At 43.7% G+C, this 19,238-nt stretch overlaps 1 protein-coding gene across 2 annotated transcripts in view; it reads left to right on the top strand.

Moving 5' to 3' along the window:
- Positions 1-19,238, top strand: part of LOC139755504 (uncharacterized) — a 77,948-nt gene that overhangs the window by 26,094 nt on the left and 32,616 nt on the right. For both annotated transcript variants that reach the window (XM_071673857.1, XM_071673858.1), the window contains exons 2-3: positions 13,073-13,199; positions 14,105-14,292. In XM_071673857.1, the coding sequence (XP_071529958.1) occupies positions 13,073-13,199; positions 14,105-14,292 (315 nt within the window). The remainder of the gene's footprint in view (positions 1-13,072; positions 13,200-14,104; positions 14,293-19,238) is intronic.

The raw sequence follows: 19,238 nt of genomic DNA on the forward strand, positions 1-19,238 counted from the left end.
TCTTATCATCAAACACATTCAACAAACCTTCAAAATACTCACTCCATCTCCTTCTAACATCACCACTACTAGGTATCACCTCCCCATTAGCCCCCTTCACTGATGTTCCCATTTGTCCCCTTGTCTTACTCACTTTTTTTCACCTTCCAAAACATCTTTTAATTCTCCCTAAAATATAATGATACTCTCTCACCCCAACTCTCATTTGCCCTCTTTTTCGCCTCTTGCACCTTTCTCTTGACCTCCTGCGTCTTTCTTTTGCACATCGCCCTGTCATTTGCATTCTTTCCCTGCAAAAATCGTCCAAATGCCTCTCTCTTCTCTTTCACTAATAATCTTACTTCTTCATCCCACCACTCACTACCCTTTCTAATCTGCCCACCTCCCACGCTTCTCATGCCACAAGCATCTTTTGCGCAAGCCATCACTGCTTCCCTATATACATCCCATTCCTCCCCCATTCCCCTTACGTCCTTTGTTCTAACCTTTTTCCATTCCGTACTCAGTCTCTCCTGATACTTATATATATATATATATATATATATATATATATATATATATATATATATATATATATATATATATATATATATAGAAGCTTTGATGTTTTGGCTCTGACACACACACACACACACACACACACACACACACACACACATACTTTATATATATATATATACCCTAGGACGAATTTCTCTGAAAGTCCTGGTCTTTCCCAGGACCCTTCCAAAGTCTCCTCCAGTCCAAGGCTTTGCTGCATTCTGTCGCAATTAAACGTAGAATCCTTTGGAATGAGTTTATATATATATATATATATATATATATATATATATATATATATATATATATATATACACAGGAGGCGGAAATATGCTGTGTACGTTCGCATGCGTAAAGCGTCTTTAAGTCGAGTGTGGCTGGCACCGTGTCTGTCAGCATTTCATTATGTGGTCGACATTTTAAGCCGTTTACAAATGATGCTTACGACAAAGATCTTCAGTTTATATAGACCTTCACTAATATTTGTTACACCACGTTCTGTATTTAGTAAGGAAAGTTGCATTGATCAAGAGAAATATTCAATCTGGAGTTCGAAATAGAACTTTGTGTGTGCGTGTGTCAGTTGTTAACTCTGAGACTGGTTGCGTCAGTCGCCCAAACGTAGCCCAACAATATAGACTTTAACGATTTATCTAGACTTTCTGCCCCTGTGGCAAGCAAACTACTGAGGATTGGCAAACTTGTTTTCAAATTTCACTAAAATGGCAAAGAAAATTTTCGCCAAATAAATAAGCTTTGCCGATGCTAATTAGATAGATTAAAACTTGAAAGTTTTAGATACGGGGAGTTAACATACTACGTATGAATATTTACGAGTATTTTTTTCTTTTTTTTTTTTCTTGCAGGACCCACCTTGGATTGGGTTCCCTTGGAGAATACATTTTCATTTAGTTTTATATATATCTAGGAAAGTTAGACCTTCCCCCGATTTTGACCTCTTGCACCAGCAGATAGTTTATTCATAGATAGGACGGTCAAGAAGAGAACCTTTCAACGATCTCTGCCAGATAGTGTTCTACTTGTATATTGATGATCACGGGCAGGCAGCAGTGACATATGGCAACACTTGGCAGTTGAGGCCGGGATGGCGTGACTCGGACGGTTGTGTTTACTGGCCAGGACTTCATGGATGGTTGATGATGGATCCAGGAACACTGACGCATTAATCCATTACTCTCCCGGGAAAGGTATAAAAACAAGTATAAGACTTCTGGATATCAATCAATCAATAGAAGTAGTGTCACACACAGACTTGGGACGCAGGCTTTGAGAATGACAGAGCATACAGGAGGTCGGTGCTTGTTTGCTGCGCGGAGGATTTTAGAGAAAGTAGGTAGCACCACGGCTGGAAAGAATAGTAAATAAGGTAGTTTATAATCACGCGTTTATTTTGTCTAGGAAGATGATCTTGCAGCAGATGAAGAAGGAAGGGTAAGAAAGACGAAAATCTCATTCAAAGATTATATTGAATGCCATATAATTGCCGGACGCACCATCTGTGATAAGAGACATGACTCGGTTGCTATAATCATAACGTAAGAGGACGACCTCTTATGGTCACGATTCGTTGACAGTCATCTAGCCAGGTGGTACTCAAGAAGGCTACGATACTTAAAGATGGAGGAATTCAGTATGGGTACTGATAGATGGAGAGAAGAGAGGGGTGGGGAAAGACTGAAAACAGGAGACACCAAATGAGGCAATAGGATGGAGCAGCGCGCCAGTGCATAAGTGGTTAATGGTAAAGAGCTGGAATTTAAGGATCGTATTAGGGAAAGTGCACTTGATATTGTTGTAGTGGAAATAAAGCTAAATAGATAGATCTGTTCTGTCCAGAGGAGTACCTGATAAGAGGAGAAGAGAGGACAAATAATGGAAGGTGACCGAAGCAGACAGTGTATAAGAGGAAGAGTAACTAGGACACAAATACATAATGGTGTTAGTGTTGTGTAATCCTCCAAAGAATCTGGACGATCTAGAATAATTGGGAAATGGTGTTTAGTAGCCAGGAACCAGGGTTTTGAGGTGAAACGTTCTGTGAAATTTGCATCGGGGTAGGAACACAGGTACGTTTAGCTTCATGGACAGAGAGAAGGTTAAGAAAGAGGAGAGAAATAGTTTAATAAGAGATGTTACAAAGGTGCATCGAGATGCGCTGTGGTGAAGTTACTGGTAGTGTACTCCAGAGACTGAGCATTTTTAAGGTACAAAGTGCAAAGAATATCAGAAAGAAGGAAAATAGGAAGCTCTTACAAGAATATTGTGGACAAGGCAGGTGATGGCAAAACTTTTCCATTAATTCATCCGGAGTAAATTGTCTGTTAAAAGAACTGCCATTCACAGTAAGGGACTCAGAGGGAAGAATTGTAGAGGATGATGTAACGATATGTTAGGGGGTTAAATGACACTTTCAAAACTGTTTCCACAATGAATGACTTTGTGGCCTCAACGTTAAGATGAGATAAGGAGTGGGTCTTAGAAAACATCGGGATATCTAGAATAAACTTTTAACAGAATAATATAGGATCTTCATCCATACATGGTTCATGGTCCTGGTGAAATTTAAACATTAGGTGCTGGAGATGGATGCAGAATCATCCGAAAAAGAAAAATTCGAAATAGTTCAAAATATCGCTGGACAATGGTACTTACGACCTTCTTGCCTGCACCAGCCAATGACAAAGCTCGTCCATACCATCATCACGTTGTTGTTGTTGTTGTTGTTCGACAGAGGTTATGTATATTTGTCAAAGGCCAAAGTTTGGAGGGCAAGGAAAAAGGATGAAACAAGAATTGTGAAAGATCAGACAATGTAATACGGATGGGTCTGCCCACCTAGCGGAGACCACGGTAACTCATAATGATGAAAGCTTTTGTCAGTACTTTCAGTGATGTGTTTATTTGATGAAAAATTTTCCATTTCAGAGAAGAAATATAAAACTCAGGTATCATCACCGTCGGAGATGTTTTTTCTGTACACGTTAGGTTCACTATATTATCACTGTGTGTTTGACGTGTGATTTTGCCATGCCGTTTCTTAGTTGTTCTTTTATTTCAATCCTTTGTATATATTATGGTGAGAATTAAGTACACCAGATCGCGATGACTGATTGATATAACATTTGTTGGTGTCGCTGCACCGTCACGCATTCACTGTGTGATTTATTGTTCTGTATCAGGTCCCTTACTGAAGAAGAAACAGCTCATGTCCGCGTGTTAGAAGGACACACACACACACACACACACACACCACAGGGTGATGTTCACCCAGAACCAAACACACCACCAGAAGGTTCAGCTGCCAACCCCTGGTCAACTTCTAGTCTGGGCCGCCTCATCAACCCAGCATACTTAGCAATTGGTCTAGACTTTTATGAGGTATAAAGAGTTTTTGTGAGGACATGAACAGGTTACACAGCGTGCGACAAGTCACCTTTAGCTTGGCTTTATTATTATTATTAAAGGTACAGTCTCGTAGAAAAGCTTCCCACTTCGAAGGAACCTCCATTTCCCTACCACTGAAAGTAGCGCAGCTTGGGTCGCAGGAGCCTCCAGAAAGGTCCTTGGTAACACCAGGACTCAGTCATAGAAATTGGTCCTGTGGTAATTATAGATATAGATAAGGTGTTCCGATTACATAAAGTGGTTAGGTTTTGGCTGATGGTTGCGTGGGAGGCGTGGGTTAAGATGTCATCACAAGTGTTTTGAACTTCTACCATTAGTCTGCAAGATTCAGCTGCTTAATGATGTTTTACCTACGATTTCTTTTTGTAGGACATTTCGTAGCTACAGATAGAAATCGGATTACACTGGTTTAACTAGTTATATTTTACAAGTTTGGAAGATCCGTTTTTTTTTTTTTTCGTCTTATTTCGGGTAAAACATTGAGGCATTGTTTCATCTTGTCCCTCTGTGCCTTCCCTTCCCAGAAACCATGGGTTCCAGGGTGTATTCCCTCTGGTGATGTATCGTGGGCTGATCCAATGGAACTGCTCCGTACAGTATTCGTGGCCAAAACGCTCCTGTAGTAGGGTCGTGATTATGGGAGGCATGAGACTGGGTCTTGCGAGCCAACCTGACGGAACTTTCCACAACTTGTAGGGAACATGAGACGAGCATAGGTGGGTAGTGAGAGGTCAGGTCATGACAGATGGTTAGTGAGAGGTCAGGTCACGACAGATGGGTAGTGAAAGGTTAGGTTACGACAGGTGTGGATGTTAGAGAAGGTCAGGTCACTAAAGATTGGTAGTGAAAGGTCAGGTCACGACAGATGGGTAGTGAGAGGTCAGGTCACGACAGTTGAGGGTGTCAGAGAAGGTCAGGTCACGAAAGATGAGGGTGTTAGAGAAGATCAGGTCACGACAGGTGAGGGTGTTAGAGAAGGTCAGGTCACGAAAAGTGAGGGTGTTAGAGAAGGTCAGATCACGACAGGTGAGGATGTTAGAGACGGTCAAGGCACGACAGGTGAGGGTCTTAGAGAAGGTCAGGTCACGGCGGCCGGAGATGTAGACCCTCGCCCAGAGTGATCATGAACACAAGAAATATTTGTACACTGACTCCCCAGTGTGGCGTTGCCTCGCTCTTTGCGTGACTGCGAATCAGGGTTTTGGTCGACTAATTACATTATACGCACACTTCGTTATATATAATGCAGAACAGTACAGTATAAGTCATGATAGTGTGATGTATGATATATTAAACTAGTAATTTGAATAGTGTGTGTGTGTGTGAGTGTGAGGTGGAGGAGCTTCCCCAGAGGGACACCCATTTACCGAGGAAGAGGAGGGCGTGGCTTGGGGGTCACGGGCAGGGCACACACACGGCCCTTGGGTCGATATACTTCGGGGTCTGGGTAATGTCCAGCAAGGACGGTAGCCACCTCCGTGTACTACACCAGCCGTCCGTGGCCGTGCACTGCACCAGCCGTCCGTGGCCGTGCACTGCACCAGCTGTCCGTGGCCGTGCACTGCACCAGCCGTCCGTGGCCGTGCACCGCACCAGCCGTCCGTGGCCGTGCACTGCACCAGCCGTCCGTGGCCGTGCACCGCACCAGCCGTCCGTGGCCGTGTACCGCACCAGCCGTCCGTGGCCGTGCACCGCACCAGCCGTCCGTGGCCGTGCATTGCACCAGCCGTCCGTGGCCGTGCACTGCACCAGCCGTCCGTGGCGAGGGCCGCTACCGTAGGCGAGACCGGGCGAACACTTATGGTCCAGAGGGAATTTGATGTAGGATTCGACGGATTCCCTCGCAGGGTGTGTCCTGCCGTGGGAGAACCTTTGTGGCAGACCGCCGCTGTTGTCATGGTCCGTGGTGAGCTGCGGGTCGCTGGGGCTGCCCGTGTGCCTCACCGCGTTCACACCGCGTGACTGGTACACGGCTGTGTGGGCTCACGATGGTGTCTACTGGCCAAGTTTACTCTCATCCGTCTGTACGATCTACTGACTGACAGCGTAGCTCTGTTTTGCCAATGCACGAAATAAACTTAGTAAATGACCATGTGTTGGTCAAAGTGTATTATATTATCAGTAAGGGTACACCATGTTGTCATTAATGTTATATCTTGTCAGTCATGGTAATCGTGCTTACTGTTTGATAGGGTATTTCTTCTCAGTCATATTAATTGTGTTGTCATTCAGGTTATATCATAGTAACAGTCAGGTATAGGAAGGTATACTATGTTGTCAGTCAAGGTATATCGCGTTGACAGTCAATGTATATCATGCTGTCAGTCAGGATATATCATGTTAGAATATGTTATGTTGTCAGGGTATATCCGGCTGTTAGTCAATGCATATCATGTCAGTTGGGGTATATTATGTCAGGGTATATATCATGGTGGAATACATTGACAGTCAGGGTATCTTGTGCTGTCAGTCAGTTGTATATTATGTTGTCAGTCAGGGTATATCATGTTGTCAGACAGCATAGATCATGTCATTCAGAGAATATTGTCATTAAGGGTATATCCTGTTGTCAGTCAGGGTTTATCATGTTGTCAGTCAGGATTTATCATCTTGTCAGTCAAGTTACATCGTTAGTTAGGGTTTCTCATCAGTCACGTTTCATTGTCAGTCATGGTATATGGTGTTGTCATTCAGGGTGTATCATGTTGTCAGTTAAGATATATCATGTAGTCAGTCAGGGTACCTTATGCCCTCAGTCATGGTATTATCTTTTGGTCAGTCAGGTTATGTTGTCAGTCAAATTATATCATGTCATGTTGTCAGTCAGGTTACATCATGTTGTCAGTCAGGTTATATCATGTCAGTCTGGGTATATCATGTCAGTTAGGTTATATCATGTCAGTCAGGTTATATCGTGTCAGTCAGGCTATATCATGTTGTCAGTCAGGTTATATCATGTTGTCAGTCAGGTTATATCATGTCAGAAAGGGGTAACATTTGACTGTTGAGAGAACACGAGCGTAGTCAGCCTTGTGGTGGTGTTGGTGATGATGGTGGCTGGTGGTGGAGCTGGTGATGTGATGGTGGTTGGTGGTTGGTGGTGTGTTGGTAATGATGGTGGCTGGTGGTTTGTTGGCGATGATGGTGGTGGTGGTGTGTTGGTAACGATGGTGGCTGGTGGTGTGTTGGTGATGACGGTGGTTGGTGGTGTTGGTGATGATGGTGGTTGGTGGTGGAGCTGCTCGTGTGTTGGAAGTGGTAGTGAGGCCAGCGGAGCTGGTCAGTGTTCATAACGAGCCATGTCATGTCACTGATGGAACATGAGAGGGCCAGCAGCTACCTCTCATGGATCCGGTAAATTACCCCGTCGTTAGCCGGGTCGGGGAGGCTCGCCAGGCGGGCTCATAAGTGCGTGAATTATCGTGGATAAAGTTGCCTGCTGCCTGGTGCACGTGTTTACGTCTGCGTGTACACGGCTGCCAAGAATGTCGCGAGGCCAAGGTGTCAGGACAGAGGAACGTTCATAAGGTCGTGGGGTTAATGGGGGTTTAGGAGGAAGGAATGCTCTTTATTGACAAGGTAGGGTGGTTGATGGAGGAGAGGTTGGTAACGACCCTTCGGGCCTCGGACGCGGGTCTCCTGCAGCAGGGCTCTCCCGGGCAGCGACGGGCTAGGGGCACGGGTCTCCTGTAGCAGGGACACCCTCCCCCAAGTGTAACATTATCGCCGTAGCAGTGCTTTCCCGTGAGGCGCCCCTAATCATCAACAAGAGAAGTCATAGGCGTGAAATATTGTGTCTGAAAATATTCTAGCGATTTTGGAATGTTGGAGGTGAGAAGTGCGAGGAATATCGTGAGGGTTGGCTCGGGTTTCAGAGCACGAGAATAATACATTTGTGAGTCATCCAAGTACCACACGAAGTCTTACCCTGTAATTTACCATTACCACGCACCACAGTGCTTCCTGTTGTCCCTCCCTGCCTCCCTGCCTGCCCCCCCCCACAGCCCACAACCCTGCTGCCTTCAGACCTTTACCTCATGGCATCATGCCTCCATCGACCTTCCTTTGGCAAGGTCGTGGGTCCGTTGACCTTAACCGAGGGACTTCGTGTCCTCGATGATCTTACCCGGACCTGACTGATGCCGGAGTTCAGTTGACCTTATCTATATGCCCCTCGTGCCGGTTGACCTTACATTCTTGTCATCATAGACCCATTCACAATTACCTTATTGTTATCACAGACCCAGTGACCTTACGTAGCTGTGACACAGACCTGTTGAGTTTGTGTTGTGGTTTGTCTGAGACTCAACCTTAATTTGATGTCATCACAAACCCATTAACCTTATTGTTGTCATAGACCCATTGACCTTACCATGCAGTTACACAGACTATTGAGTTTACCTTATACCTTGCTGTTACACAGACTATTGAGCTTACCTGATACCTTGCTGTTACACAGACTATTGAGTTTACCTTATACCTTGTTGTTACACAGACTATTGAGCTTACCTTATTGTTATTATAGACCCATTGACTCGTAAGTTGCAGTCATCACACACCGATTAACCTTATCTTATTGTTATGGTAGACCCATTGACCTGACCTTGCTGTTCTCACAGACCCATCATTAACATGACCTAATTCTTATCATAGATGGAGTAACATTATCCCACTGTTATCATAGGTGCATTGATCGTATTTTATCGCTATCTTAGACCCATTAACCTTACTGTCATCATAGACCTATTGATCCTATGTTATAGCCTCGGTGATACTCCCAAGTAATGTCACAACAGCCCCGACACCCACTACTTCCAAAACCCAACAGTTTGGTTGATCGTCCTGGGGCTGCCAGCCAGAGTCATGCTGTGGCCACACTGGGTCATAATGCTCTTGTTGCCCCTCTAGTGGTAGAAGGTCACCTGTACCCAGTTGGAGGGAGGGCTCGGCTCTTGACCCGGACAGGCTTCTGTCCCGACACTTCACAGCTGCCAGTCTCTGCTGCACCTCTGAACTGCAGCAACCAGACTGAACTTTTGTCGTGAAAATGATCAGCACCTGAAGCAAGAAATTAGGAAACTGAACAATTAGGAAACTGAACAAATTAGGAAACTGAACATTATGTGTATATATAACCAAAGAAAATGATTACAATAAGAAAACGATCAATGGAAATTATAAGGAAAGTAGCTATTGATGGAAATTATAAGGAAAGTAGCTATTGATGGAAATTATAAGGAAAGTAGCTATTGATGGAAATTATAAGGAAAGTAGCTATTGATGGAAATTATAAGGAAAGTAGCCATTGATGGAAATTATAAGGAAAGTAGCCGTTGATGGAAATTACAAGGAAAGTAGTGAGAGGAAAGAAGGCACATCTAGAAGAAAAGTCACAGAAAAAGGTCAGTAGGGTATTCTTAAGATCAAGAGAATGAGGTGGCCATAACACAAGAGACCAGATGATGATAAAGAACATGGACTAATTCTAGGGCTGATGAAAAGAAATCTGTGAACACTGAACAGAGGATCACAATAAATTACGTATATGAGGCTGTAGAGAGAATAGCACTCACTTGTAAGATACATAAGTGAGGGGAATATACATGTTGGTTCCAGGGAAGCCTTGGAAAAAAAAAGGACAGGGTGTATATAGATTCAATGCATTAGGGCGTGTGTATTGTGAATAGGACCAGAGATATGGGGGTTGATGAATTGATAACCTGTACTGCAGAGCTCAGCCAATGAGTAAATTCTACCAAAACTGTGAGAGTTAGGATAGTGGTAGTAAGATAGACGTGAGTCATTGATGATTTAGGAATTTAGTCTAGTAGGAAATAAGCTAAAAGAATGTGTGTGTGAGAGAGGGACTTGGAGGTCGACATTGTGCTTAAGCTGTCACTAATACACCACTTCGCAAGACGAAAACGGAGATAAACTGTCTGATGGCGATTATGAAAAGTGCTTTCATGGGTAAGGAAATGTTCACCCGTCTCTGCATAGCATATATTAGATCAGAACCAGAATATGCTTCTCAAGTTTGGTCACCGAAATTACAGAAACGCAGAGAAAAGTTCCACAGGAGTGCACCGGAGATGGTCTCAGGACTTAGATAGCTGAGTTACAGAGAGAAGTTAGAAGCCGTGAGTTTCCTTGCCATAGAAGAGAGAAGACTAAGCTATGATTTGATGGCAGGCTAATGAAAAGTCGACATTTCTTCAAAAGATGCATAGACGGAACAACCTGAGGTTCGTAGTTTGCGAATGGAATAAGATACTTGATGGAACTGTGACTGCAAAAGCATAACGGAAGTTTCAAGCTTTGTATAACTTAAATGGTCGAGATTGGGTGGCCCTACGAGTGTTGATCCCCCTCCCCGTACAGTACAAAAAGATAATTACAGATGTGTAATTACAACCACACTCGGCTCCCACCTCCCTGCTCACCACCACACGTCCCTTCCACTCCCAACATCGTAGCCTGGTCAAACGCTAGCCTCTCAACAACACAACTGTAGCATTTATTTTTTCACAGGACTCTTCAGCCAGCCCATCACTACTATCAACTCTTACCTGTATTCATATATAAGCCAAAAGCAACAGTTCTAGATTGGAATCATCTCTAAACCATCCAAACTTGAGGAGCATATCCCAGTTTTGCCTAATATATCATGTGAGCAGTGTACTGAATATATCTTTATCTACGTTTTCATTGGATTCTAACATTGGTCGACAGACAGTATATCTTCCTAGTCTCTCTCACACACACATTTTCCTGCACCTTATTTCCTAACAGAGATTATTCATGTTGAGGGCTTTTTTTTCCTTTTCCACTTTTTCTCGGACTGAATATCATCATCCATGTATCAGTCCAGCTTTGGATTTGTTTGGACTCACTCCGTACCAGCCTCATGACCTTGGCGTCATCGACAAACATGTTGAGGGTCGGAGTCCTGATGGTGGCATCAAAGTTCGAAGACTCAAGTTCCACGAGTCATGCAATAGTTGTTTTCGTACTACATTTTAGGCACAGACTCCACCCTTGCAGCAGGAACGATGACAGATTGTAGTTGGAAAGGTGATAGTGCAGAGGAAAAGAAGTCCAAGACAGTCGCGTATTCTCTACTCATTTTCCAGAAACAAATGTCAAATTAGCACATGCAGCAGTTGTGATTTGTGGTTCTTGATGTTGGATTATGTTTTTGATTATCTGTATTATTGTAGATTTATTGTAAATGGTAATGGAGACACTACACTTTCACTTCACTGGTTATGTTGAACTTTCAGTTCAAAAGATGTATTTGCACAAGCAGGAAATATAAATACTTGTCATTGCTTTTGGTAGCTTGTTAGTTACTCCATATTTTAACATGCACTTCCATAATTTGCATCCCGGCACAGTTAGAAACATTCCTCAGGTCAACAAATCGTGTATACAGATTAACATCAAATTTCCAAGCCATCTTAATCTAGCGGATTGCGAAGATCATGTCTAGTTCCTCCGGAATCATGCTGCTATTCTGTTATACCTCTGATTCTCGCTACTAGCACATTAAAAGAGATTCCTCTATAGTTCTCACACTTCCTTGGATCACCCCTTCTCAAATACTGAACACATATTCTGTCTTCACTTGTCAGATTGTATTTTTCCTTCAAAATGAATTATGATTTATTAACATTCACTCGTTGGAATTCCACAATAACTCTTGCCGTATTTTGAACATCACAACAGTTGTACCATTTACAATGGTTGCTCTACCATAACGTACAGTGCTCATGCAAACAGCCCACATCTGCTACATTGAAAAGTTTGTTTCGCGTGAGGACAGTTAGCATTCGGTAACTGATTGTTGACGAAATTGTCTGCTCTTTGTATTGGTCACTTGGACCTTGCCCATAGACGTGTAAGTTTTTTTTTTTTTTTTACTTTAATTTTACTAATGATGAGTTGGATCCAGATATTATATAACCTGTACCACAGTGCATTAACTGACCAACCATTACAACAGCCAGAATGTCTGGCATCTTCCACTGCGAAAGATCCCAGATATTCCACAGTTTCTCATGTAGATAAAAAAAGAACCATCACAAAAATTATTTGAATGGAGCCTTTTTGCTACAATTTTGTTGAAGTTATTGTGAAAAAAAAGAACGACAGTCTCGAGCTAAGATTATAAAGGATACCATAATATATCAGATGTATATTGTGGCTTATCTGTGAGTGGCATCAGCTCCGGTGAATCACGTCAGGAACCGAGCGTTGCAACACCCGATGGCGCGCCAAAATAACTTGCTCTCGTGATGAAGAATTTACGGGGGTCGTAGTGCTGTTATCAGGGCCACATCACACACCCGCCAGCCTTATACTCGCCGAACTGAAATCCAACTGACCGCATATCACAGCTGTTCTAAGCTGTGATTGATTTTGTGAAGTCTGCAAAGCGCTAGAACCTAATGGTTTACAGCTGTGTTATCCTCAGGGGCGTCACAACCCCAGTGACATAACCTACTTACTGTACTCTTGTGTTGTTACGCCCTCACCCTTGTGATGTCACAGCAGCATAATTAGTGTTCAGTCCCATTAATCCCATTTACCTTCCCATAGTAACGCTACAATCCTACTGACCTTATTCAGGAGTTACATGCTCGCGTGCTTTGCCCTAGAAGCTTATTGTTCTTACCGTTGTAGGGTTACAGAATCATTTGCCTTATCCCTATGGCAGTAAGTTCCCATTTACCCAAGACGCGTCACACACTATTGACGTTACTGTGGTGGTGTTACACCCTAAGTACATTACTGTAGTAAATTTTAGTGCACTACTTCCCTCACGAGCATGATAATCCCCCCTACCTTACCTTAGTGGGATCATAGCCCCACTTACCCTAGTCGCATCATAGCCACAGTCACCTTGCCTTAGGAGCATGATAGTTCCACTTACCCTAGTGACTTCACGGCCCTCTTACCTTACCTTAGTGGCATTTACCTCACCTTAGTGATATCAAAACCTCACTCACCTTACCGTAAGTAGGAGCATGATAGTCCCATATAACCTACCCTAGTGGCATCATAACCTCACTTACCCTAACGCCATATTCCCTCCTGGTGGCAGTGGTAGTGGTGAGTGGCGTGGTGGGCGGGAAGGCGGAGCTGCCGTGCCGGTTCGCGCCGCAGAACCCGGGCGACCAACCCAAGCTGATCCTCTGGTACAAGACGGGCTTCAGCCGGCCGCTCTTCAGGTGAGCCCAGTCAAGACGGATAGATTATATAAACCAGCTCCTGGATGACACGTGAGTCATGGTGTGTCTTAGGTATGAAGAGCAGGTAAAATTTCAATTTTTCCCCACCGACGAAAAAGAAATCAGGTCCCTAAGCGAAATAAGAAAGAAGATTAACTTGGTCAGGTTCGTGTCGGCGGTTGTCAGGGTATGAGAGAGTCGTCTAGATGTCTTGACTGCTTAATGACAAGCACCAGACTTGGCACGAGTAATTTGGATTTAATGATCCTTCGCCATTAATTCCTGTGAGCTGATGGGAACGGGAAAAATATGCTAGGTTGATATTCAGTAGTTAACTGTACGCTACCGTACGGGTTATACATAAATGACAGTGGTAGGTGAAGTTCCACAGACAGGAAGAGGTTGACAGAAAAGAAAAAGACAGGGTCCTGCCCGTCATGTTGAGTATAGTGACAGTCTGTGATGGTGAGTATAGTGACAGCCTGTTAAAGTCAATATAATAACAGCATATTATGGTGAGTACAGTGACCATATTATGGTGAGCGTGGTGACAAGATGTTATGGTGAGTATAGTGACTGGCTGTTATAGTAAGCATAGTGACTGCATGGTATGGTGAATATAGTGATACAGCCTGTTAGAGTGAGGATAGTGACATCCTGTTACAGTGAGTATGGTGGCAGCCTACTGTAGTGATTATAGTGACAAAGCTTGTTTGAGTGATGATAGTGACAGTCTGTCGTGACGATTACAGTGACCATTTATGGTGAGTATAGTGAGAGCCTACAATGAGTATATAGTGAGTGTTGTGCAACAGTGTATAGTGTATGTGTCACACTGATCATAATGACTTATGAGGACCAGTGTGACGGTCTAAGTCTCACATGCTCTTACCTCCCCGCCACAGCCATGACTCGCGGGTGCCGCAGGTGCAGGCCGACCTGTCGCAGGCTGGGGGGGAGCTACGGCTGGGTCCGGGTGCGGCGCCCCTGGTCTACCATAACCTTACGCTGCAGCACGCGGGTCTGTACGAGTGTCGGGTGGACTTCTTCAGGTCCCGGGCCTACACCAGCCTCGTCAACCTCACCGTCGTGGGTAAGTCCTCCTCACCTTGGTGGGTAAGTCCTCCTCATCTTGGTGGGTAAGTCGTCCTTACCTTGGTGGGTAAATCGTCCTCACCTTGGTGGGTAAGTCGTCCTCACCTTGGTGGGTAACTCCTCCTAACCTTGTTGGGTATATCATATTCACCATGGTGGGTAAGTCCTCCTCATCATGGTGGGTAAGTCATCTTCACCTTGTTGGGTAAGTCATACTCACCATGATGGGTAAGTCCTCCTCACCATGGTGGGTAAGTTTACCTCACCTAAGATGGGTAAACTTAGCTTGCCTCAGGTCAGAGAAAAAACTTTATATAGAGTTATTACCTTGACAATCTGTAAAAAGTCAAATCCTGAACGACATTTATCCCACAATGGCTCCCCTGTGGTGCTGGCGTTTAAAGAGGTTTAACAGGTGTTCTCATGTGTCTCGCTACTGTAATGGTGAGGTAAGAGACGGGTGTAGCCACACGAGTAAAAGCACGGTGCATTATTTGATAAATGCAGAGTTGTTGCTTAGGCTAAACTGCTACAAGTGGTTCAGGATCAGATAAGTTAGAGCGAGTTGAGGTATGGCGACGGTGCAGGTGCAGGATTGCCTTAAGAACGGTGCTGCATTGCCCGGGTCTCGTGGTGCTGCTGTAGGAGAGGTGGCGTGCCAAGGTCCCGAGCTTGTGCAGCGGAAGGGAAGAGGAGTCACCAAGGTCTCGAAGGTTTTCCTGCCGGTGTAGCAGAAAGGTCTTTTGTTGAGGTTCCTTATGCCAGAGAATGTGTCACGGTGACTGGGTTTGTGATTGTGCTGCAGGAGACGCATAGTCGGCTTGATTTCCACTTTAATGTGTATCAGTTCCGAAAATTTTGATCAAGTTTATCCCCAATTTTTTGTTTTTTTCATAGTTTCCGAAAAATTGGATCAAGTTTATCCCCAGTTTGTTTGTTTTTTCCTAGTTTTACCTAAATCCAAAACAAGAATGATGGATGAATAAGACGAAATACGTATGTCTCCTTTTTAAGAGCCATCCTGACCAAAGACCATGAGAGCTTTTGCCATTGCTTGTCGCTGGTGTCAGTCGTTCTCGTCCGGTGTCTGCCCACTACCTCACATTCTCCCGCGCGGGTGAACACTGGACAGACACCAGACTTGGCTGGGATGGTCGTCCTTCGTTCGTTCCTCTCCAGGGAAATGATACTGTTGACCCCGACCAACCAGCCAGCCGGCATTGCCCTCGTTACTGAAGATAGTCCCTTCAGTCTGTCACATCATTTCAGTTTTCTCCTCTAACACAACTGGGCTTGTCTGAATTAAGGAAGAATGGTCACGAAAAACTCCCGTGTCCGATTGGCTTCTGGTCAGACTCCGATCACCATCCAAAATGGCCGCGTGTGTGAGCCTCTCACCTCCCACCTTTTTCTCAGAGCTGTTGTGCTAATCTTGAATCAAAGTAGACGTGAAGAATCCCCTCAGATATGTGTCCGACAACCTCGACTATCATCCAAGGTGGCCGCAGGAAATTAAGAAAGAGAAATTTCTTTCACGTAGCCACAACAACTTGATGTTAAGGTGGACCTGAGTCCGATTTCAACTTCAGCCAAAGAATGATAAATTGCTTCACACGTAATGTAATTTTTCTTTTTTAGATTTGTCGTTTGATAAACTTTTGCTAATATTTCTAGGTGGAAATAAGGGGTCTGTCATAAAAGAAATCACCAGATTTCCCTTAAGATGGGTGAAGTGGAAATAAACTCGACAGGTATCGTCTTTGGATAGTTTCTCTCCAAAACTACGTCTGGCAACCCCCATCACAAGCCAAGATGGCCGCTGCAACCTTGGCCAAAAATTTTAAGTTTTCTTCAGTTAGCCAGAGCTCAGTTTTCTTTGCAGATTTGCTTCAACTTTGACTGTAGCAACGTGATTATGGGTTGTTTTTTACCTATTTTTACGGATTTATGTGTGAAAGTTATAGTTTTTGACCTATTTTCTCAATTATACAGATTGGTCGTAATTGGACAAAAGCCCTGGTAATTTGGTCGTTAGGTATATAAAGCCAGGCAAGTGATGCAGGTTCACGTGAGCCTCAAGTTGTGAGCTGGTATTACCTTCCCACACTCTCAAGTCATATGGCAACTCCCCATCTCACAGTAGTTACGTGTATTGAATATTATAGGAATTGGAAATGCCTTCTGTCGGTTCTCCTTCTTTCGGTGTTCGAGGAGCCAGGCCATCAGGACCAGCTGGCCAAGTTAGGCTGGTTTTTTCCCAATGTTTTTAAAGTCCATTTTGACTTTGAATTTCTTGTGAATCATTTTAGTTTGTTGCTCGTGATGGGTTTTGTGAGGATGGCATATAAGTGATCAACCTCCGATTGTGAACACTGAATAGAATCGTATAACGTTAGATAAGGATTCTTTTGTCGTTAAAGTTCCGGCATTGTTAAGTAAACACTTAGAGTAACGTTATTATTGATATATATATATATATATATATATATATATATATATATATATATATATATATATATAATTTTTTCATACTATTCGCCATTTCCGGCGTTAGCGAGGTAGCGTCAAGAACAGAGGACTGTACCTTTGAGGGAATATCCTCCCCTGGCCCCCTTTTTCTTTTTTCCAAAAGAAGGAAGGATATATATATATATATATATATATATATATATATATATATATATATATATATATATATATATTATATTATATTAGAGGGGAAATTAACGGTAAACCTGGTGACTGTATTGTGGGTATTGTTACAAAACTTTTCAGTGATTCTTACAAGAGATCGCCACCTGTGGTTACGACTGTATCTCGGGTAGATTTCCCCTACAGTGGGTCATGATAACTCATTGCATTTCATAAGGCAGTACTCTCTGTAAGCATTTCGTATTTCGCTCATGGTTACCTTTTAAGAAATCTCAGCTGGTGGTAAGGTTCGTAAAATCTCCTACAATCATTCTTTCTTTGTATTTTAACATTTAATTTTCTCAGGTAAAGGAATATGATTTCCATTGCGGTACTTTCAGTGTTTATGTACTGTTTCCATTTTCTTGAAGTAATATATTTTTCATTGTGGTACTTTCAGTGTTGATATACTGCTTCCAAAATTGCTGTCATCGTACCAGTTAATTCAATACGCAGCAAATGACATGTCTGGACATCAGTTTCAAGTGACTAGGTGTTATTTATTCCCTCATTAACATACGAGTATACGACATTTCCCTAATGTAATATATCCACTGAAACCATTATGTCCTGGAACCTCTGCTCCTCTCGGTAAATGAACATCTGCTGCATTGATCCAGATGTTGGTTATTCTATGTCTTGGAACAGAGTCCATTTCTCCCTGCCTGGCTTGGAGCAGAGACCATCACTCCTTTGTATCTTGGTACAGAGTCCGTTTCCTGTGTGTGTTCATTCTGCTTTTTATATTTACATTTGTGGTGTTGGTATAGAAAACTGTAGCTTACACAGTGAATATTAGGGAGTCTTGACATACAACTCTCTCTCTGTTCCTCTTGATCTCTCTCGTGGCTGCATCGTAGCTTCACCAGCTTCCCCTGAGCCTAGCTCCCGCGGCCTGACCGACACCTCCTTCACCTGGTAGCCAGACTTCCTCCTGTGACCTGACTGATGGCTGTTAACCTGAATGTAATCCACCTCATAGCTTCCCCGCAACTTGTCTTAAACTTTTTTTTTAGTGAGAGGTGTACGTCTGTGCCAGGGATCTCTTCAAATCTTCCTCGTCCCATAATTTTGTTTTATATACCTGCTGGCAGAACCATTACCCTACGTGCTAGTGTTCCTATCTGTATTATCTCTCTTATCTATCGTTCTCAGGCCTAGCTCACAGGTTACACAACCTCCTCTCTTTTTCCTATTGCAATATTCTGCGTCAGGTGCCTCGCCGAAGAGTATCCTCCGAGAAGAATAAGTTTTAAGTTCATCATGCAGTTCGTCGTCCACCACCCAGTGCTGGTCGCTGTTCTCGTGTCTCTCCTTCCTGCCGTAGGCTTCTATCTGCTCCTGACTGCACGGAACTTGTCGCTACTCTCACACGCGTTCCTTACCTCAATCCTCCTAGTGTTCTGACTTACCTGTCTTGGCTCGTGACCTCTGTCTCCTCCTCTCAGAATTGCCTGGCCCTTGCTAACACGCATCCCGCCTCATCATCACACCCCCTGCACCCATTTAATACCTTCTGTCGCCTCCTCTACTTTCATTAATCTCTAACAAACCATCATACATACCACTAGAAATACACTGTATCCAGATTGGCCGTCATTCTTGAAAAGAAACTGCTGTATGAACATATGGGAGCACACGGAGCAGGCACGGCAGCATCGCGGTAATGATGTGTTGACCTCAGTGTACGAGGGAGTGAGCACGACGGAGACACCCGCCCTTGACCAAGGTCAGGTTGTCACTAGTGAGGCGGCCGGAGAAGCTTAAGAAGCTTTACAACGACTTCCGTCTTGGGTTGTTATCACATTTCCTCCAAGTCTTATGGTGCACAACAGCTCATGAGGGACTCTGTGAACACCTTAGAATGACCTATTCTCAGCCACTGTAAATACCTTAGAATGACTCATTCTCGGCCGCTGTAAATACCTTAGAATGACCCTATTCTCGGCCACTGTAAATACCTTAGAGTGACCCATTCTCATCCACTGTAAATACCTTAGAATGACCCATTCTCAGCCACTGTAAATATCATACCTTAGAATGACCCATTCTCGGCCACTGTAAATACCTCAGAATGACCCATTCTCAGCCACTGTAAATACCTTAGAATGACCCATTCTCGGCCGCTGTAAATACCTCAGAATGACCCATTCTCATCCACTGTAAATACCTTAGAATGACCCATTCTCGGCCACTGTAAATACCTTAGAATGACCCATTCTCAGCCACTCTTCACATTCGTATGAAATTAAC

The sequence above is a fragment of the Panulirus ornatus genome, chromosome 19, assembly GCF_036320965.1.
Source record: "Panulirus ornatus isolate Po-2019 chromosome 19, ASM3632096v1, whole genome shotgun sequence".
In the NCBI taxonomy this organism is placed as follows: domain Eukaryota; kingdom Metazoa; phylum Arthropoda; class Malacostraca; order Decapoda; family Palinuridae; genus Panulirus; species Panulirus ornatus.